Raw genomic sequence first — 22,947 nt, forward strand, 5'->3', positions numbered from 1 at the left:
TTTTGGTTTTTCGGTCGGTTCGATTTGACATATATAATCCGAAACTAAATCAAATAAACTTCAGTTTTAATATTTATATCTAAATTATAAAATTCGAATTTCGGTTTGATGTTTTGTTTTTTTATTTTGGATTTTAGATTTGTTCTGTTCTATACGAAGTTTGAATACCTTTGGTTTTGGCTTCCCAATGGAACTAATATATGACACAAGTTTCTAATTATAAAAAATTGTTTATGTGCCATCACCTTGGTATAAACCTCTACCAAACCGCCCCAAGTTGTACTAAAAAAAAACTGTGTATATATATTGTTAGATCAACGCAGAATTAAAAGAAGATCGAATCATACCTCCTTTCATTGCAATTCTTAGCTTATAGTTACTATTTGTTGTCGGTTTTAGGTTCTTTAAACCTTTATCTCTCATATAGAATATTTACGTGAACGCAGAAGATATGATATAAATTTCCTTAAATCGAAAATATTAATGGGCCAGAGCCCAAAGTTACATGGGCTTAATCCCAAAGAAGATTAAGCCCCTTTTTCAAAAGCTTCACAAAAATAGATCACTGAAACTGCGACGCAAAGACATGGCTTCCTCCATATCTGCTGCAACATCACTCTACAATTCGCCTGCTTCGAAATTATTATCTTCAAATATTCTTCCCTCTTTTCTAAGGATACCCAAAACTCCTCTCCTTCATCTTCATTCTTCTTTAGCTTGTGTCAAAAAAAGGGACAACTTCATTTGCCGGGCCGAGATGGAGTACAATTTCCCAGACCCCATCCCAGAATTTGCTGATTCTGTACAGATTTTCTTCTTACTCTCAACCCGTAGCTCGATAGACTTGAGCTTGAAATGACTGTTTTAGTTTGCTTATAGATGATGTGTTTTGGTATCAGGAGACTGAAAAGTTCAGGACTCATTTGGCTAAGAAGCTGTCCAAGAAAGATATGTTTGGGGATTCAGTGGACGAAGTTGTCGGAATCTGTACTCAGGTACTTCTTTTCTCTACCCATTTTTCCCGTGTTTTCATGGATTTTTGTACTTTTTCTCCTTGTTGGCTGAATGTGTAGACTGATGTTTGCAAAAAAGCTGAAATTATAGACAAAAAAATTTTAGACTCTACCAAACTGGTCTCGTGCATTTAGACACTTCCTCCTCAATGTGCATATTCGTACAAGTGTGAGGTTACTAAACCCCTCAGATTTTTTAACAGATCTTCAGTGATTTCTTGCACACGGAATACGGTGGTCCAGGAACTCTACTGGTGATTCCTTTTATCGACATGGCCGACACTCTAAATGAGAGAGGTTTACCTGGAGGACCTCAGGCCGCTCGAGCAGCCGTAAAATGGGCTCAAGATCACGTCGACAAGGATTGGAAAGAGTGGACTACATGATAGCATGTTTGTATAATGCCTTAGATGGATGGTGCGCAATTCTTTCTGTGAGAGCTTCTTGAATTCCTCTCAAGAGTGAGTTGAGTTGTTTCTGCCATTTCGATTCTATTCGTATTTATTGGTAAAAAATTCAAGATTCAATCACCAATGTGAGACCATAGCCAAAATCGCTCAACATGGTTCAGATCCAATAACCTCCTGAAATATATGATATGCCGTTAATAAACATGCCCATTTTATTAATCCAAACACGGTCTTCTTGATTGCTAAACGATAGTGAACATAAACAGTTAGAAATTTTTGTACGTTTACATTGACTCTTCAAAACAGATAGAGCAAATTGCACAGGGTCAATAACAAAAACACAAAATAACATCGCAGAACTTAATAAAATGTAAAGATGTTTTATAGAACATCAATCCCCTGACTCAACTTCCTAGTCATTTGATTTGGCATCCTAAATAATAAGGAATGGAAAAAGAACAATAACCAATAAATTTCTCTATATCATTCGTGCCAGGAGCCATTTCATTGACGAGGGCTCTTGTCGTAGTTCATTTTGTTGCAAATATTCACTTGTGTCATAGGCACGTTTTTTCACTCATTTTCTCATCAACGGAATGTACTGTTCATAAAGGTCAAGGAGGCAGTCTTCATATTTTACATCTCATTACACCATAAATTATTTTGTAGTATATCAGAAACTATGTTGCAGAAAGTTAGTTCATAGACCAAAAATTGAATCAGAAAACTCACCCCATAATCCGACCACAAAGCTTCATGTGGCCTCTTCTCTGTCACAGGTTCGCTAGATGTGTCACCTCTTGAAAAAGAAAGCTGCCATGAAAAATAGGTTCTTCTAACTCAACAAAATTCCTTTGTTACTAAGAAATTATTGCTGCTACGAAGGATCGTGTGCTAGCACCTTCGAAGATGCTTCAAACACTATATTCTCTAATGAGCTGCAATAGTCCGTGTTCTAAGAATGTTAACACCGATGAATTAAATCGAGTTTGGTTTAAAAATCAAGCGGAAGAAACTCGAAGTAATCCTTCGTGAATAAACCTATTAAATTAGAAAACATTTTGACTTATGTAAACTGAATAACTGAAAAACAAAGAATCAGTTGTCGCATATGTCAGTTCAGTTATGGTGAAAACTGAACTGACGGATGCTCTAACTGATCAAGTCAGTTTGAAAACAACAGTAATCAGTTAAGTATACAAGATATGTTTATGAATGTTCGGAGTACGTCACCCATTCTACCTCCTCGGGTAGGATCCACTAGAAGACTTTGATTTATACAACTACTTCTACAAACACACTCAGCTTAGGACTTACACTACTGCCTCGACTGAACTCCTAGCCTAGACTGAAGGCAGCAGCTTTCAGCCAACACTTGTTTAATGTCTGTGTATCAAAGACTACATACACAAGTTTATTGTCTTTGTGCAAGACTGTATTTAGGTGGTGGCGGTGAGTGTGTGTGTGTGTGGGAACTGAACAAGGAATACACCGGAAAGGTGCTCCCACACACCGAGAGAAATGTGCTTCTAATCTAAGCTGATAACACGTTGAAGTGTTCCCTCTGGGCTGATCACTTCTTGAAAGCTAATATGCAATATGCGTGCCTTTTTTCTTTGTATTTTCACACACTTATATTATTGGTCTTCACTGATCTTCTATTTATAGGCGGGAAACTGATCGTACAGTGAGACTCAACAATTGTATCCGTTGCAGCTTGAATGTGTTCCTTGAGATTCGTGTCTCGACTTTTCCGAAATCTATGATGGAACATTTTGTCTTTAAGTTTGCTGCAATGTCCATTATTGTACTATTGATAGTACATATGCTTTTGTACCCTTGTGCGTAGCTGGAGTCCATTTAGATGAGTTTGTCTTGATATGCAACTCATTGATTCCTAACTGATGCTCCTAGCTGGTCATCTGAACTGATCTTCAGTTGGGCTGGTGAAATCAGTTAACTCGTCGGTTGAACTGTTCAGCTGGGCTCTTATCAGTTGAGCACTTCATCAGCTGACCGGGCTTATGAAGTTCTACTGCTGAACCACCTATCAGCTGGACTATCAGTTGAACTGTTCTTTGATATATCAGTTGAACCGATTCAGTTTTGTCGATCGGTTGGTATTTTCAGTTTGCGTCTCGATAGCTTCAGTTTTTGGCTCAATAACTGATCAGTTCGATGCCTGATCAGTTCCAGCTTCCTGCGAACTTAGGTAAATCATTAGTAACAAAATAACAAGTTTTGTTAACATCAAAATCAAGATTGCGAACATGAAATGTTCCAACATGCTATACACATCGAGATTGCATGGCATGTAAAAGTTTGTGGGCTTGTCTCACAATGTAATTATTGAAATTTTTTACGAGAATTGAATTTCTTATTACTGAACCCACCTTCAGTTTCAGGAAAAGAACACGACTTTTTTAAAGAAGACCCATCACTATATGGATCATAAAACCAAATAGGACCCATAATAAAAATAATCACCCTTCAACCAAATGCTAGAACCATTTTCACACCTTTTGGTAGATGAGTGAGTACACGATAACTAGATAAGTTAATCTAAATCAAATTTATCACAAACATGCGCATATATCATCTAACCTGAGGAGGGCAATGCACAAGGGTGCCAAAAAGATCCTGAGTAAGATCGGAAGCTCTGATGGAATAAACAGCATTTTTAAGCCCACGAGAGAGAAGATACTTCTCTGTGTCCTTGGGCATGGAGTAGCCTTTGTACACACTAACAGGTGGATCACATATCTGCCACAAAAATAATATAGAAGAGGCTAGGCTAGTCAGTTTGTTAGTTCACATGAATTACATACTACTATATTAATTTTGTCATAGAATTGTTAAGCAAACAAGTGAAATATATGAGATTAATTGTATCATTCAGTTACATCTGGAAGATCCGATTCACAAGAGATGGTTGAACAAACAAGACATATGACAGGCTTTTGAGTTTGCATTATAGTTTAAGCCAATCTGATGGATTTTAGTAGGGAGAATGAAATCAATCATGTGGTAGCAGCCATAATCATGAAACATCATTAAGGGGGAAGGACGAGATTCAAATGAAAAAAAGGAAGTAACCATTTGAGAGCTACTTGACTTAGAAAATTAGATGGGAGTCGCTTGCAACAGCATGAATCACCACAAGAGCATATGGTCCTACTGAAAGGATAGTAAAAGAAGTTTTTACATTAAACAAATGAAAAACACAGTAGCATTCTTTGACTGAAAATGCTTTAGAGAGTGTGTGTGTGTGTGTCTATCTATCTGAAGGATTCTAATTTCTCAATCCATAATGCCATTCAGGTTATAACCACTTTAGCAATAAATCTTTTCACTCGTTTCAACCAATTTTATCCACAAACCTCCAACCTTCGTGGACTGTATGATTTTTTCTCCTTTAGTTACTCCGCCAAATTCAGACAGAAAAAATAAAAAAAGGACAGCATAAGGGGCTTTGATATACCTCATTCCAACAATAAAGTAGAAATTACTTCGAAATGATTAAAACACGCATTATAAAAACAATACAAGCATCAGACAACACCGTAAAAATCAGCAGAAAACACAGAATCAACGGAATACAAGTAAAGACTACCGGTAAATTAGAACCCAAATGAGTGATCATCTATACTTCGAGGCAGAATGAGATAATACCGGTAAAATATCGATGCAGCTTCAATGAACAGCAAAGCTCTTGCGACTCTAGTGTGGAGGAAGGGGAAGGCTGGCCCGCTTTCCCTTGCAGGGTGTGGGGGCCCGGGGAGCTTCAATTGGGCTTGGAATTCTATATTGGTTAATGGGCTTTCATATTAAATCTTTAGGCATATCTGTGTAATATTCGAATTACCCAATAGGCCTAATTTGTTGTGGAACGCAGCTTTTTTATTCAATCGATTTTTGGCGTAATATGTTGGTATAAATATTTTTTATATGTTTTTTCCCATAATATTACGATTTTTAATGTATATCACATAGTGTATGTTTAAAAAAAAAATAAAAGAATTCAATGTATTATTAATCAGGTTAAATAAATATTTTAGAAAATTGGAAAAAAATCCAAAATATTAAAAAAGAATTGTGTATTATTAATCGAGTATGTCTTTTGTGATACGTCCTCACGAATCTTTATTTGTGAAACAGATCAACCCTACCGATATTCACAATAAAAAATAATACTCTTTGCATAAAAATTAATATTTTTTTCATGTATGATCCAAATAAGAGATCTATCTCACAAAATACGACTCGTGAGACCGTCTCACACAAGTTTTTGTCTTATTTATCATGTTAAATAAATATTTTAGAAATATGGAAAAAAATCCAAATATTGACGATTATTATCTATATAGGGGTATTTTAGGAAGCATAAGAACATACAAGAGATCAAGTTAGTTACTTGGTGGTATTCTTCCATTAAATTAGTGGAATAGTGAAAGAGGGTGTGAGAAGTTTCTGAATGATTAAATTATTTTTTGCCCCATAATTATTAAATATAATTGAAATATTGTAAGGATAAATTTGGACATCCATTAAATTTTACCAAATATAGTTTCTCTAAGGGATTTACCCATTATAGTATGATAAAGATATATGCACACACCGAGTAGTGCATCGAACGTACATGTTTCATGCATGTATATTATTTTTATAATTAATTATATTTATATTCAAATATGAATAATATCATAATTGTAAAAAATAATAGAGATCCAAATGAAATTTGAAATTATTATATGTTGTAATTTGTATTAATTATATTTAAATGAGGTCATACCATAATGATAGAAAAATAACAAGTCAATTTTGAAATAATGAATAAAAAACCCAAAAAAAGAGGGAAAAACAAAATAAACCATTATACCAAATTTTTGTCTCCATTGTATGCATTCTTAACAATATAGTAGACATAGTGTGTGTATATATATATATATGTGTGTGTATCTATTCATGAATCATGATAAAGTGCCCAGCTAGTGGCACAAATAAAAGTGACGTGCGAATTAGAAATATCTGAGTTGATGAAGTATATGAACGTTTAATCAATGATTATAAGTTCAATTTGTCATGCCAACATTTTTCGGATGAGCATGTCAGACAGGTCATGTTCATTGCGATTTACCCAATTAGCGTCATATGCATGTTATTGCGTTAGCCCAGAGATTTATCAAATACGTACCAAATCAAATAGTAGCATTGTAAAATATTTTTCATAAAAAAAAAAACACTTGATTATTTATTTATATGGATTCAAGATTATACAAAGATAAAATTGATCAAAGCCCTTTTACGCAGTAGCATTTCCTTTATCTTTTGGATCGCTTTTGTCATCATCTTTCAATTAGATTTGACAAATCGGGGTCCTTAATCAAATTGACTTTCAAATGAATGTCATTTTCTATTGTTTAATCAGTAATTACATAATAATTAATATGGTGTGGTCATTATATTTTTATAAAAAAATATGTACATTCAATTATGGTCGTTTTCAATGTTAGGAACACTGTGGACTTTGTGCCATAAAACACACTCTCCTCCATTTGTGATTGTTTTAGTGTCACCACCCAATAAATTAAATACTGTGTCTATATTCTCTCAAAACTACTACATATAATAACATTCGATTTTATATTAACTATTAGAAAAAAAATTTGATGTAACTGCTAACAAGCTTAGTTTGTCTTAAATGTTGGGTGTGATGAGTGTAAAAATTTAGAGACTCAATTATCTAGAGATTAGTTTAGACAGGAAAATGTTGTCGTGCTGTCGGAAATGCTAGCATGTGAGACATTACGTCGGCACTCTAGACTAAAATTAGCTGACTTACATTATCAATACGTAATCTTGATTAATGATTCGAAAATCAAAATTCAAAATATTTCAAAAATTTAATAATGGACTTATCATCTATCCAGAATTTTAATAGGAGAAAAAAAAAAAACAAGCATATAGATACACATATAGCTTATAAGGTATAATTAATATTAATTAATTAATCAATTGACACTTTAGGAAGAGTCTGAGAGTTACGACAACTTTGTGCCCGAACAGAAAATTGAAATTCAGCTGCCTAACATATTAATAATAATAACAATAACAATAATAATAATAAAATAATAGTTAATTAATTTTTTGGGTATAATTTTCAGAAACTAATCTACATTAAACGTGGATATCTTAATATGCGGTTTAAGAAAAAGACATGAATTTATGATAAAGATGTTTCTTGTCTATCGACCTTTGGCAGAATACGTAAATATACAATTTTATAAAGTAATAAATTATTAATTATTATTGTACTAATCACGGATCAAATTAAACGACAAGCTGGAATTTTATTTGCGTCATTTTATAATTAAGGGGGTTTAAAGTTAATTCACAATAGCAATACAAAAATCACAAGAGACAGTCTCACGAGTCAATATTATGAGACAGATCTTCGACCCTATACGACACATGAAAATCATTACGTTTTATGTCCAAAGTATTATTTTTCACTACAAAAATATCATTTTTTGTTAATTATATTACGTAGAAAAATTGTGTAATATATACTAATACGAGGATTGAAAATTTCATAATCCTAGAAAAATCAATGTTAATTTTTAATAATCCACTGTTACTTAAGATCCACTCCCCCGATCACGTCGAAGGAAATAATTAAAAGGTTCGACTACGACCCAAGTAAATTAATAATTCTACACTTGCAGGTTATATTATATTATACTGAAAGTAACAAACAATCTTGGCGTGTGATTTAGGGGTTAAACAAATTACGACGGGAAAATTATTTTAATCAAATGGGCAATTATCAGTAATCAAAATAATATTCTAATTTAGTTTGCATTACATAAGAAAACAAATATTTTGCCTGCTATGGGACGAAACACACGGGGCCTATTAATTTGATCGACAGCCCTAGGAAAAGATGGCACAATACATGTAAATATACATACACGCAAAATCGTGTATGTATACATTTTTGATGTATTATAATGGAATAAGGTCAAGGTCCCATAAAAACTATTTTTGGTTTTTTATGTTAACATCCTAAAATGTCCCTAATTTTACTAATTAAAATTATTTACAAAATCGATACAAGAAGTGTCACGCCACGAGCCCGGACCCGCGGCTGCGTGACTGCACAATGGGCCTCTATAGCAACTATTTCGTATTATTACTCGATTTACGAAAATGATTAACCCAAATTGTTATAGAAGTCATTGTAAGCCATTATAAACTTATTTTAAATCTTTCATTTTTAAGATTTGGGACAAGGATATCACAATCACACCTCCTTCAGAATGCGACGTCCTCGTCGCACCCTGACCACTCGATCCACCAGGACCGAGAATCTAGAGGTGGCTCCCGCAGGTTCAAGAGGTGGCTCCCGTCATGTAGCACTTTGCCCCGCAGATTCAAGAGGTGGCTCTCATGCACGTAGCACTTTGCCCCGCATAGCACTTATTTCCCTGTATTCCATGCCGGTGACCGGCTCTGATACCATTCTGTCACGCCCCGAGCCCGGGCCCGCGGCTGCGTGACTGCACAATGGGACCATATAGCAACTATTTCGTATTCGTCATCGCTTTACGAAAATGATTAATCCAAGTTGTTATATAAGTCCATTGTAAGCCATTATAAACTCATTTTAAATCTTTCATTTTTTTTAAGATGTGAGACAAGTGTATCACAAAAAGTGTAAAAACTTAATGTTCCATTTGGACTGCTACACTTTCTGAACATATTTTTTATTTGGATTATCAATGAAAAAATATTATTTTTATGTTGAAAGTATTAATTTTTATCATAAATATGAGCTGAATTGACCCGTCTCATGAATAAAAATCCGTAAGACCGTATCACAAAATACTTATCCAATAATAAATATACGAAAATGTATGTGTATATACATCCCACATCGAACACAACCCTGTATCTCATCCACAGGATGCTCAAAACAACTATGCCCCTCTCCCTATGACGTCTTGACTAAAATTATTTCCTTAAATAATTCCAACTTGGAATCGCATCTCACTTTTTCCTTAAATTTAATCGATCTCAATTTAGTTACGGGGGCGGGAAGGTATGTTATTAACTCAATCGATCTTTTTAAAAAAATTCCTACATAATTTACCTTTTTAAAATAAAACACAGATTTAAAATTTGTAAATTATTGGGAATCTACTAATGTTTTTTTTTTAAAGAAAATTTGAAACCTTGTTTTAAATTTGAGATATGGATGTTATCAACTAATCTCATGTGAATTCAGGGGTAGATCCAATGAGAAAGGTGAGCGTACTATATGATCCCTACTTCTGAATGGAAATATTTTCAATTTTTTTTTTTTTTTGCATAACCCGAAATCTCTATATAACACTCTTTTAATTGAGAACGCAAGCTGTTTTTTACGCTTAAGTCAAGCGGAGCCATGTGCATTTACTGTCATTTATTCAATGTAATGTAATAAATTCAGCCCAAGAAATATTCGCCAAGGCTTTGACTCTGTAAAACTCGTGTTCATATGATTTTGTTTTTATTATACAGTTTTACATATTTATATATATATATATACATATATATATATATATATATGATATGAGGGTTCGGAACTAGCTCGAAGTCGGGATAAGAGCCAGCTCGAGTACCATCACCAGAACTACTAAAACATGGGCAATCATATTGACATGAGTAGCAACCGATTATTGAAAATAAGATCATTATTACTTATATCTCTATAAATACCTAGATTTTATTAATGGTAAATCATTCAATTTCACTTACTATTTCCACAAGCACTCGTTATGCATTCAAAATATTATATTTACAAACAAATGTTTTACTAACTTGAGCATTGTAGTGATCACATCGGAAAATCTCATTGAGCCCCACTAACGTCCTTTGCTCTTGAAAATGTGCAGACTCTTCAACCCAATTACTCTACACCTAATCTCCAGTGTGTCCGAAAAGAAATCCACCCAGTCCAATATAATCGTTCACAAAGCTCAACTCGATTTATCCGATCCATATCATTTTATTTTTAAAAAAAATTCAAATTTTTACGTAATTAATAAGTAAAGAAATATTACTTAAATTAGAAATAAAAAAAGATAAATCAACAAATATTACCCGAACATTTTTGTATATAAAAAAAAATATGCAATCAATTTTGTTGAAGATGGAAAGAAAAGAAAATCCCGAACGTCCACCCGAACCCGAGTAGCCGAACGTCCACCCCTGTTTAATTGACATGACAAGCATGTGTTAGCAGTCGACCCACCCATGATATCAATGAAATAGGTTACATTGGAATTATGAAGACAGCGCATAATTGATAAATACATTAATTCCATGATGTCCCACCCGAGGGAGCAGTTTCCTTGTTTGAGATATCCTAAACAATAATTGATTTTAGTGAGAATTATGAGGTGGGCCGTAATATGTTTCAAATATATATTTAAAAATAAATCAAGACTCAAACATTAAAAAAAAAAAAAAATCAAATTTCTATTGAACCATGCCAAATTGTTACTGATAATAAATCTATGGGGCTTCTCTCCATTTGAGTGTATGATCGTCTCTCTGTAATTTCAACTCAGAGTTGGTGGTGGGAAGGGCACCACTACGAATGCATTCAAGAATTTAGTATTTTAGATTTGAGCTCTGAGAGTTATTTGAGTTGAGAGTAGGTGGACGTTTGACAAATAGTCAGAAATTCGATTCTTCTTATTAATATATTCTCAGACAAGCTTATCACACAAAGTTTGGCAAATGTGGTTTATCTCGTTAAAGTGGTTTACAAAATATTGCGTTAGTTTGAGGATTTATCCGATGTATACCGAAAGATAACGATTGTAGGCCCCACGTCATAAAAAAAGTTTAAAATTTAGAAATTATGAGTAATATACATAAAAATAATTATATTTGGGAGGGTGGCAAAATACAAATCGTATTAGTAAAATGGATAAGATTTATTTTCGATCAGTATTTATCGATGAATCGGTGAGTAAACAACGTGGATAAGACAATAAAGTTATAATTGATGTTATTTACATTTTGTTTTATGTTAAATGTACTCTGTTTTATGAATAACATAATTTTTAATTTTACTCAAAATAATTCGCAATTTATTTTATATATGTATTCTTCACATGCATCCAAGTATTTTATTTCCAAAACTATTAATTAGTTTATCTTTTTATTCCACACAGAATAAAGTAAACTTGGTGTTCAAAATATTCGTTTTTATATAAATTCCAAACTTTTCTCTCTCTTTTTTTAAAAAAAATTCTAAATTTTTTATTAGTAAAGATAAAGATATACACACACATGCATGTAATCATCATATTAGCCTCAAGATTTTGTTTGTTAATATGATCAAATAGAAGCTAAGCTTGGAGAAATATTAGGGTGTAATATATAATACAAAATATATGGATCTCATAAGATTTGTGTACGACTCATATATTGTCAAATATACAATACATAACTGTAATAAAAAATATATACACTACATGAGCTTCAATATACATATATATTTGTGATTTGAATCATCCATGTTATCAAATTAAAATTTAATTAGTTCCGCATCTTCTGATTTTTTTACATTTGTAGTCTTTTTTTTTTTATTTGGAATGACGATGCGCACGTTAGCTGCACATCAATACTGCATTGATATCACATTAATATCATATCAAATTGCCAAGAAAACAAATATAATAGACTAAAACTCAAATTTGACAACACAGAAGACTAAAATAACAAATATACACACGTAAATGACCAAATTTTTCTTTCCTAATATATGCTAGGGTGCAGTAATGACCTATAATAGAAAAATGACTGACACGTGACATTTTGACTATTATTTTATTTAAAATATTAATATCTTACGCTTGGATTGGATGATCCAAATTAGCCATTCCATTAAACAAAAAAAGAAAGGGTTGTCCAATGTGTTGGAAGGAAGGTAGAAGATTATTTTTTTTAAAAATAAAGTTAATTAATATTTGTTTCCTTTTATAAGCTATTCACAACTTGATTTGAGTTGAATTAGTCAAATCATGTCCGCGCTCCACTTAAAGTTGAATAAATGAAATTTGGATTTATTCAGCTTATAGATAAAGGGCAATCTATGTTTATTTTAAAAAATTGTGAGAACTTATTTAATTTAATGCTCAATTTAATTAATTGATTATAGATAATAATTTAAAATAGTTAATTTTGTCTGCTTTAAGAATTTCAAAGAAAACCCTAAGTTTTTTGGCTTTGTAATAGCACAAACAACTTTTAAGAATGGGAATGTTTTCGAATTTGTGACAAGAAGGACCTAAAGAAAAAAAAATCAAAATTTATATTTATATCTACTCATTGTGTGTCTAATTAAGGTACTAACTCCTACGTTATTATTCTATTTCAATGGTTCGAATATATATCACACACACATTGGACAAGCTAATTTCTCTAGAACCAACAATTATCATAATGTCCGAAGTCCTCATCGAATGATTATGGCAAATATAATTCGATTATTGAATTAGTGGGCACATACAATCAAATGCACAAATATATATCAGTGAAACAAAGCAAGTAACCATATCTAGCAATCCTCAAGATACCAAAAATGAAAAAAGAGAGATGGATTGTTTGAAATGTACCAATGTAGGGCTATTTAGAGGCGAAATACATCGTCGGACGACGTCCGATACGTACAATTTCCAACACCCAAGTGATGAATCTGTTGTGTGGCAAAACTTAGTTTAAGAAAACCAACATCCCGGACATCAAACTCAATGTTCCGTCTAACCTTAAGGCGGTTTGTACGTGTTACATATGCACAACATGAAACTGCATGGATCAACTTGGTTCTTGAACCATGATTAATATCCAAGGATGTCGGAGCCTTGTTCCCGGATGCTGACATGAAGCTTGGACAGCATCTCACGAAAGTAAAAAATGTCAGATAAATTAAAATTTTGATAAAATCTCACTGGAAAAAGAAAGAACGTGTCTGAATCCATTTAAATAAGATTTTGGTACACAAAAGTTTACCATAATATAACTTCAAAATTGTAGGTCTTGGTGTCGGTTAAACTTTTTTCTGGGCTTAATTAACATGAGGTAGATTAGTTTTATTCTATAATTTGTGTACAAAAACTCATGTGTGACAGTCTCATAGCTCAATTTTGTAAGATGCGTATTCTATTTGGGTAACTCCTGAAAAAATATTATTTTTTATACGAAATATATTACTTTTTATTTTAAATATGTGCATGGTTGAACCGTCTCACAATAGACCTACTCTAATTTATGATCACACTCATTATTTATTTATTACTTGATGTCGCATTTTACGGACATAAAACTCTCAACATCCTCAAGAATTTTATCATTAACTTGTTGGCTACACACGAGAAATGGGTTTTGAAGGATATGGAAATGTCCGAGTCCGTAGGGAAAAAATGGCAAACGAATAAATGTCGACCTTTATATTGAACCACCATGGCCCGTCCCTAGAGCGTGAAATTAACAACTTTCATATATATTACAAAGACATTACCATATTGTTCACATTATTATGTAATTTCAAATCTCCACGAGACTTCCGTAAAATAAAAATTCATTTTCTTAATTTTTTTTCTTTTTTTTCTGGGTCATCAAATGTCTTTATTTGGAAATGTTTTTGAGGATTAAGGGAGTGTTTGGACGGTTTATGTTTATTTTAAGTGATTATTTCAAAGCTTATTTTGAAGTTTTTGAGAAGGTAAAGTAGGAAATATTTGGAAACAGACGTCTAAAGTTAATTCAAGCTAAATTTTGAGTGTTTTGAGAATAAATTTCAAGTTATTTTTTAGTTAAATGACAACCATATGCTTAAATTATATCAAATCGAACTCTTTTAATTATCTAAAATTTGATATTCACATCATCAACAATATGTTTATATAATTATTCTTACATTACAAATATAATATCAAAACTAATTTATTTTTTATAACATGAAAGCTTGAAAAAATATATAAGATCAATAAAAATGACAAAATTTATATAAATACATATAATATGTATATAAAAATTCTAGAAATGCAAATAAAAATGCAGAAGCAGAAAAACACGGAAGCAGAAAAAACATCTCAAACTTGCTTCTAGATTTTGTTTAAAAATCATATATTTTATTTAAAAATCATAGAAGTTGAAGCAAAAGTTGATATTCACAAACATTCCAAAACACTTCCAACTAACTAGAAGTCTTTTATGTGGTTAAATTTGAGTTTTAGTTATATGTATTTCAAATTTTACGTTTTAAGTAATTTTTAAATTGGAGAACTTACGTGACATTATACATTTCATCGATACATTGACTCCATATTAGAACTACTTCCGATGAAAAAAATTCGAATACAAAATCTCTCATGAGATCATCATACGGGTCAATTTAATAAGACGGATGTCACAGGTAGACTCGGTTCATAACAACGTAAAAAATTAAAAATTCTACAATAAAATTTTATTTCTTTTTGTTGGGTCGGATATATAAGTTTAAGAAATGTTTATACAAAACAGTTCAAAATCTGAAATCAAAATTTTAAAAAAATTTGACAATAGACATGGTATCTCTATTTATATACATCCAAACCAATCAGACATCAGTGGAGTATACAGAATCTAAACGGAACACACACAACAAAAACCCGCGGTCCCCTCCACCCGCAGTCTCTGCAACCTACGTTTCTCGGTGGTATACCCCGACAAATCGCCGACGAACTCCGAATCACAGCCCAGTAAAAAATGATCAGAACAGAATGACGAATGACCGATGGTCTCATTCGCCATGTCACTTCAGTGCTCCGACTGCTTCTCCGACCTTCTCTGCTGCGAGGACTCCAATATCATATTCTCCGGCGGCGAAGATGACTCTCCGGAATACTCATCGGATATCCAACCTCGATTCCCCGACGTCGAAGAATCAATCGCCGGACTTCTAGAAGACGAGAGAGATCTCACCGGAACGAACATCGATAATCATCAATCGATCGATGCATCTGTTAGAACTGAATCCGTTGCATGGATTCTCAAGGTATACTCCTCTTCTAGGTCGCGATTCATGATTATCGATTTTTTTAAGCACTTTCGGTTTTCAACACTATCATGCGCTCAGTTAGCCTTCGCTTTCAAGGTTTTGATTTGTCAAATGGTAACGTTATTCATTGTCATCTGCGTGATGATCGTATCGGCGCACTTTAGCATGGCTAGAAATCTCCGGTGGTTACAGGAAGGATTTAATGAACGAGTGAAGCCGAGTGCTGTGATGCTATCACTCACCGCGATGTAACAGTTATCAGCGGCGCAGAATAGAGCTGAAGGTGCAGTTTATGGTATTCGGGAGGACTTGACGGGTTATTTTGTTGTGCAGGTGCACCGTTATTACGGTTTCCAGCCATTAACGGCGTTTCTCTCCGTCAACTACTTTGACCGTTTTCTCTACTCCCATCAGCTGCCGGTACGATTCCCGTCACCGTCAATTCTTATGGGATTTTATAATCATTTTTCTCGATACTTTCTTAAGAAGTATAGCTAAATTAGTCAAAATATGATGCATTAGTTTTTAAATGATATATAATTTGATATATGATGTTTGCCAATACCAAATATTAATTCTTTTTTAAAAGATAATCCACATTTAACAAAATTGCAAATTAATGGTTGGATTAATTAAGAAGTTATGTTGACAAGATGCAAAATTAACAAATTAATTATACCATAATTTTATTCCGCAACCCACGACTAATGAACATTTAATAATGTAATATTGTTTGGTTTGATATTGAAGACAATGTGTCACAGTCGCGGAATACAAGTAATTAAAGGTGTTTCAATGGATTAATGGCGTAAGATGGAGACTTTTGTCCATTATGTCAGCCACATTTGCTATTAGTTAGACGCAAACTTTCCATTAATTAATTGAATTATTAAAAACCCTATTTCTAATACTTATCAAAATGCTTTATTTAGGACATGAATACGTGAAAATTTTCATTTTTGGATTAATACAGATTTAAAAATTTGTGAAGCAAAACTTGTCGAAAACTAATTACTATAAAACTTAATTTAATTAATTTAATCCCCTAAAAGTGTAAGTTATGGTGGTCTATTTGTCTTTATTAGTCTCTAAGCAATATATGCGTTCCGATATGCATCATTATTGGTAACACCTTTGTTTTTTTGTTTGTTTTGTTAGTGATAATTATGACTAATCTTTATTTATTCTTTTTAATTTTCGTTTCTATTTATGATAAAACTAATACATAATTTTTCAACACGGCTTGATTAAAATAATGACAGATATTGAATGGATGGCCATGGCAATTATTGTCCACTGCGTGTTTGTCATTAGCAGCTAAAATGGAGGAACCTCTGGTTCCTTCTCTTTTGGATCTTCAGGTATTTATAATAAAATATCGTTGATCCCATGTATTAAATACGGGTCACGTTAAAATTCCACACAATTTAATTAATCAATTCTCATTTCATAGGTCGAAGGTGCGAAGTTTATTTTTGAACCAAGAAATATTCAAAGGATGGAGCTCCTCGTGCTGAGGGTATTAGAATGGAGGCTTCGGTCCGTTTCTCCCTTTTGCTATCTCAGTTTTTTCGCCCTCAAAATTGACCCAACTGGAACTTATACCGGGTTCCTTGTATCGATGTCAAAAGAAATTATTATCTCTACTATACAAGGTACCAAATATATTAATTCAAGTTTGCCATCACACGCACCCACGTTTGCACGACAATTTTAAATATTATTGGGTTCTATTTATTTATTTTTTTAAAAAAAGAAATTTTCAACAAAATTTAAAATAATGTTTCGTCACCAATATATTATGACAGAGACCAGCTTTCTCGAGTTTAGACCATCGTGCATCGCTGCAGCAACAATGCTTTGTGCAGCAAATGATCTGCCGAAATTTTCCTCATTCACGGCTCAACACGCTCAGTCATGGTGTGACAGACTTCACAAAGTACGAAAATATATTATTTACGATAGAAAACGATCAACTTTATCATAAAGAATAACATTATTTTAATTTGCAGGAAAAAATCACGAGTTGCTACCAATTGATGAGACAAATAATGTCCAATAAGACGAATAAGCAACCAAAGGTGCTACCCCAACTCCGAGTCATGCCTCGGGTGAGTACCTTCTCTAGCGACTCGTCATCTTCCACATCTTCATCCTTCTCGGCTCACAAAAGGAGAAAATTAAATAATTCATCATGGGTGGATGATGACAAAGGGAGCTCTGATTAAGGAGCGCGGGAGGGGTCTAAAATTAAAAAGAAAACCAACGACTAAAGAAAATGGTGGTCCAAGGTTGTCTAAAAAAAATCCTCAATATTTTTTCTCAGAGGGTGGAGAAATGAAATTGACTAGAGGTGGTGTAGATAAATAGTAGCTCTATAGTGTGTATGAACAAGAATTTGGACATTTTTGGGAGATTTTTATTACAAAAAACCCTTTGTTGGTGGGCATTTGCCATCAATGGATGGGATCGCAGATTCCCAAGGGAAGGGGATTTGGTACATAGTTATTATTATTCTGGTGTGAGAAATTAAAGTGAGAAGAGGAATGAATTGTTTAATGTGTGTAGTGGAATCGTGGAGTGAATGGAGTGGGGGAGTGACTGGAAAATTCAAAGGTGGTGTTGATTATTGTCATTGAATTAAGAGCTTCATGGGTGGGACCAAAATGGGCAGTGAAAATCAAAGGGGCCTGTCATAAATATAAAGATTGGACTTTGAAATTTGAGCTGTGGATGAAATACAAGTCAAACTTCTTCCTTCAATCATTCAGATCAGTGATGATACGTGCAGCATTTATATCGGATTCGAGTTTAATATTAAATCTATGTGCACAAACCTACCATTATTGTACTAAAATCTGCAGCAAATACCCCAACTGAAGAGAACAGAAGATGAGATCAGATCATGGGATGGCAAAGAGAGAACATATATATCTTTTCCTTTTTTTTTTTAAATTTAATTTTCGAGTGGTGTAAGTTCACGCAAGGAGTGTGTTCTACACGTGTGGATGTGTGCTTTTTTGGCGGGAATTTCCCCTTTTTTTTCTTGTCCTGACCGTATATACTGGACCTCAAAATTTTTTTTTCCTGGGTGATCATCGCAGGCACGTGTGACGGATACACGTGCGTGGCATTCTTTTTATTAATTTTATGGCTTAAAGTTTGGCCTAACTATACAAAGGGTCTTTGGGGCCTTTTCTTAAATTTTGTTTATGGGTGTTGTATTAATTTTCGATGCAATAAAAATCAGACTTTGTTGAATGAATATAATAATTTAATATTTACCATGTACTCAGATTTCTTATCGACTTTAATAACCCCCCTCCCCGACCATCGTCCTAGTTATCAGGGACCTGGTTTGCATGTGATTGACAATGAAGATTTTGTAGCTTTGCCATTTGTTTTATTTCTATGTATGAAAAAAGTGTTTACAGACGAAAGAGGTGGAAATCTTACCAAGGAGCATCGATGGCTTCATTGCATGTGAATGGACAGGGTGGGTTGGTCCCTCTACCAATAAATCAATTAAAAGACCGACTCTATGATAAATGGATTGGCCCATTTGCGACCCGACCCTGTTCATGTCGTCTCCCTGTTATTTTCAGACATCTGTGTGTACCCATTTTAGTTTTTTACATATATATATTTATAACTTTCAAAACTAAATAAATTACCAAGGGAAAAGCTTTCAATATTCTTCCCGAATCTTCAGGAGTGGATTGGTGGGGACAAACTGGCACGATCAAGAAAATATTTTTATTTTAATTTCAATAAAACTGGAAAACCAATGATTATCGAGTATGTCTTTTTATAATATTAATGTATAATGTTTTACTTCTTATTTGCATCAATCTCCAGCTACCGCCACCCCCCCCCCCCCCCCCCCCCCCCCCCCCCCCAACACCCAACCAAAAAATGAAAAACCTAACGTTCTAAGCCTCCATAATTAGTACAGTCCGGTTTGTCCATACACTACAACCTCTGACCATGGGTCCAGTTTATGTTGGTCACTTATATTCTCGCTTGCAATTGCACTGTGTAGTTCCAAAGTCCAAAGAGCATTTGTGTTATTTGAAATATTATGGTTCTCCGGCTTTCATTCAACTCGAATCCTTTCTCCCCAATGCAACCTAGTTTATGTGAAAGAGTTTTGATTTGACAATGGATTATAAATGAAATCTATTTGAATACAATTAAAATCTATCACAATTGTTAATACGTATTTAGATTAAACGACAGTGGAATACTGGATTTAAAACTTACCTAGATTTAATTTATCAAACAAATCATATAATTTTGGAACCATAAATTTAAAATTATAAGATTATATTCCCTAAAATAAAAAAAAAATGTGTGTGCAGTAATAAACCAAAAACTATGATTAGTAAAGTTGAAATACACCTAGGAGAAAAGCCAAGAATCCCCAACATATAGTGTTCTGACATTTTAATTTAGTCAAGGAGAATGTCATTTGCAATACGATCTCAATTATCTATATATCTATATATATATATATATATGTGAGCCATATCTACTTATAAATTCATATATCTAATTAAAAGTAGTATCAACATTTTTGAAATAAAAATAATAATATTTTTGAATGAATCGGAACAAGTTGAAAATCTATCTGTCGAAATCGATTCATAAGACCCTTTCCTCTGAGGTTTTGTATTAGTTAGAACCAAATATAACATGGCTCGTGTCCTTATAACGTATTGTCTCTGTCAAGCGAAACATGTGGTGCAATTTGAAACACTACTTTCCCAATCCATGCTGCATTTTTAAACCTATCCTTACAAAAACCAAGTGTACTCAGTACGAATTATTAAGGAATTTGTCACTCATTTGTCCCCGGTAATTTGTTATATTGTTTATCAACAGCTGGGTAATTTACTGGTCCGAATTGCTAAAAAAAATTTCAAATAATTAAATTATCTAATCCTTGAAACACACTCGATCTACCACCATGGAAAATTTTGAAAATTGAAAAAAAAAATTAAAAAAAATCTAAAGGGGACCATTCAATTGATAGTAATTCAGAATTACAAGTTGGGGAGATTTTGATAATCGGGCTGATATAGACAAGTCCTTTTGAGATTGTACCACATTTTACTGTGACAGCCCTTGTGTTCTGCCAATCTATAAATCAAGACATAATCTCCACCGGTTAGAAATCCTTCTCAGTACCATTTTCGATTAAGAAGATTAAATTTACAACTGTCTGATGCATAACATTCCTATCATCAAGTCATAATTCAGTAAAAGTAATTCAGTAAAAGTATTGAATTATTACAAGTCATATATATTTCCTTAAAAAAGACATCTACCTTTTTGGATAACTTGAACAATTAGTTACATGTGGATTGAAGGATTCATATTCAAGCACCTATTTAAAGTAAATATTTGAATTTGAAATTTATGACAAATGATTTAAATTTTTTGTATATCAAATGAATTTTACCCAAACGAGCTAAGATTTCTAATACATCGATCTAAAAACAGTCTTATTTAATTTTTGTTCGAACTATTGCTCACCATATTGCTCAAAAGAGTAGTATCATATGCCGTCCACAATTCTTCTATTAACCGATATCAGCAATTTAAGTTGCGCTTATGTTGATGTTTGTTAGTTGTCCCATATCGGTTAGATAAAATAACATGAGAGTTGTATATATGGTCTTGGACAATCCTCTCCCCTTGAGCTAGCTTTTGGGGTTGAGTTAGGTCTAAGTTCCAATTTTAACATGGTATCAGAGCTCAGGTTCCACCGTTATGTGTTGGACTGCCCATAATTAGGTCACCTGTTCTGCCCATAATTGGATCATTTGTAAACTTCACGCTCCAGATGTTCATTCTTGGGCGTGAAGGGAGTGTGTTAGTTGTCTCACATTGGTTGGATAAAGTACCTGGAAGTTGCATATATGGACTTGGACAATCATCCCCCCTTGAACTAGCTTTTGGAGTTAAGCTAGGTCTAAGTTCCAATTTAACGATGTTCTTGTTCAAACAATGTAGCTTTGCGATGAACCTTTGCTAAATGAACGACAAAAAAATTTATACGACAACAATTAAAAGACAAAAATATTTAGATTATTGTATTTATTCAAATGAACGCATGTTTATGTTTGAAATGTATTATTTATAAATAAATGGGGGGAAATTATCGGAGAAGGCCGTAATTATATAAAATAGCCGCCACCGTGACTCGGATTATACCAAATAGAAGCTTTAAATGTTAATTAAAACGCAAAGGGGTAGGCACTTGAAGCTATCTTGATTGAGTTGCTCTTTGAGATGGTTTTACGAATTTTTATCTATGAGACATGTCAATCCTATCGATATTCACAATTAAAAGTAATACTCTTAGCATAAAAAATAATATTTTTTCATGGATGACCCAAATAAGAGATCCGTCTCACAAAATATGATCCGTAAGACCTTCTTACATAAGTTTTTGTCTCTTATTAATGAAAATCCATTATTAGAACATTATAATTATCTTGACAAAAACAAAACCGAAAGAGAAATAAAGTGGTCCACTTTTTTAAATAAAAAAAATTGGTGAAAATTTTGAATAAAGACTTTCCTTCATTTACTGCATTGTCTAGATTATTAAAAACGGATCTATCTACACAAATTAAAAGTGGGCACGAACAATCAATCATTCACTCTCAAATATTAATCTTTAAATTCCATATATACTTCAATAAAATAACCACCTCAATCAATTTTCTAATCATGCACACATATTCTTTGAATTAACACAAACTAATTAGTACATCTAATTTTCACAAAAATATAGATTATTTTTATAATTATTTTTTTTTACTAATATTCATCTTATTAGTGACCCATGATTTGTGTTGGGTGTAATAATTGTCCCTACTTGGTAGCGCGATCGAACCATGGTGCTTGAGCTGTTGTGCGGTTTAAAATATTTGAGTTGCACCATTACCACCAAATATATTTTTTGGTAAAACGGCAAGCGCTCGGCCCTACAATTTGATTACAGTGGTGCTGATGAAAATTGGTTCCACTATTTTTGGGAGCGAGAAATATTATAATCTTCCTACAAAATATTTCGAAATAATATACTTTTACCAACAAAAAAACAGAATTTCTTTTATATAAAAAAATAAGAGTATAAAAAATTAAGCCTAAATCCGTAACCTTTTAAATTAAAGAAATCACACTAATTTTTGTGTATATTATTACTACATCCGTCCCAACCTTTCTTTTTCTCCGATTTTCTAATTTGTTAATTAGCAATCGATCAACGTGTGTAATCGATGCCCTCTACTTGGCTTATATTTCCAATAAACAAGAAATACGAATTTCAAAGCACACAAAAGATTCTACAACAGGAAAAGCCTAAAAAGAAAGTGGCATGAACTGTAAGATGGCGACAAAGATTTTGTACATGCCA

At 33.0% G+C, this 22,947-nt stretch overlaps 2 protein-coding genes across 2 annotated transcripts; both read left to right on the forward strand.

Annotated features, from left to right (window-relative positions):
• The first annotated feature begins 487 nt into the window (after nucleotides 1-487).
• On the forward strand, nucleotides 488-1,412 carry LOC142534200 (protein PLASTID REDOX INSENSITIVE 2, chloroplastic-like). The gene is made up of 3 exons (XM_075641133.1): nucleotides 488-802; nucleotides 900-995; nucleotides 1,217-1,412. Exons 1-3 carry the CDS (start codon nucleotides 506-508, stop codon nucleotides 1,397-1,399), a joined length of 576 nt encoding a protein of 191 aa, XP_075497248.1. The 5' UTR covers nucleotides 488-505; the 3' UTR covers nucleotides 1,400-1,412.
• Nucleotides 1,413-15,154: 13,742 nt separating this feature from the next.
• On the forward strand, nucleotides 15,155-18,594 carry LOC142534195 (cyclin-D1-1-like). Its single transcript, XM_075641128.1, has 6 exons — nucleotides 15,155-15,515; nucleotides 15,852-15,938; nucleotides 16,781-16,879; nucleotides 16,972-17,173; nucleotides 17,327-17,457; nucleotides 17,531-18,594. The coding sequence occupies exons 1-6, from the start codon at nucleotides 15,255-15,257 to the stop codon at nucleotides 17,744-17,746; spliced, it is 996 nt and encodes a 331-aa protein (XP_075497243.1). The 5' UTR covers nucleotides 15,155-15,254; the 3' UTR covers nucleotides 17,747-18,594.
• Nucleotides 18,595-22,947: the final 4,353 nt, after the last annotated feature.

This window comes from Primulina tabacum, unplaced genomic scaffold (genome assembly GCF_025594145.1).
Source record: "Primulina tabacum isolate GXHZ01 unplaced genomic scaffold, ASM2559414v2 Contig420, whole genome shotgun sequence".
Lineage (NCBI taxonomy): Eukaryota > Viridiplantae > Streptophyta > Magnoliopsida > Lamiales > Gesneriaceae > Primulina > Primulina tabacum.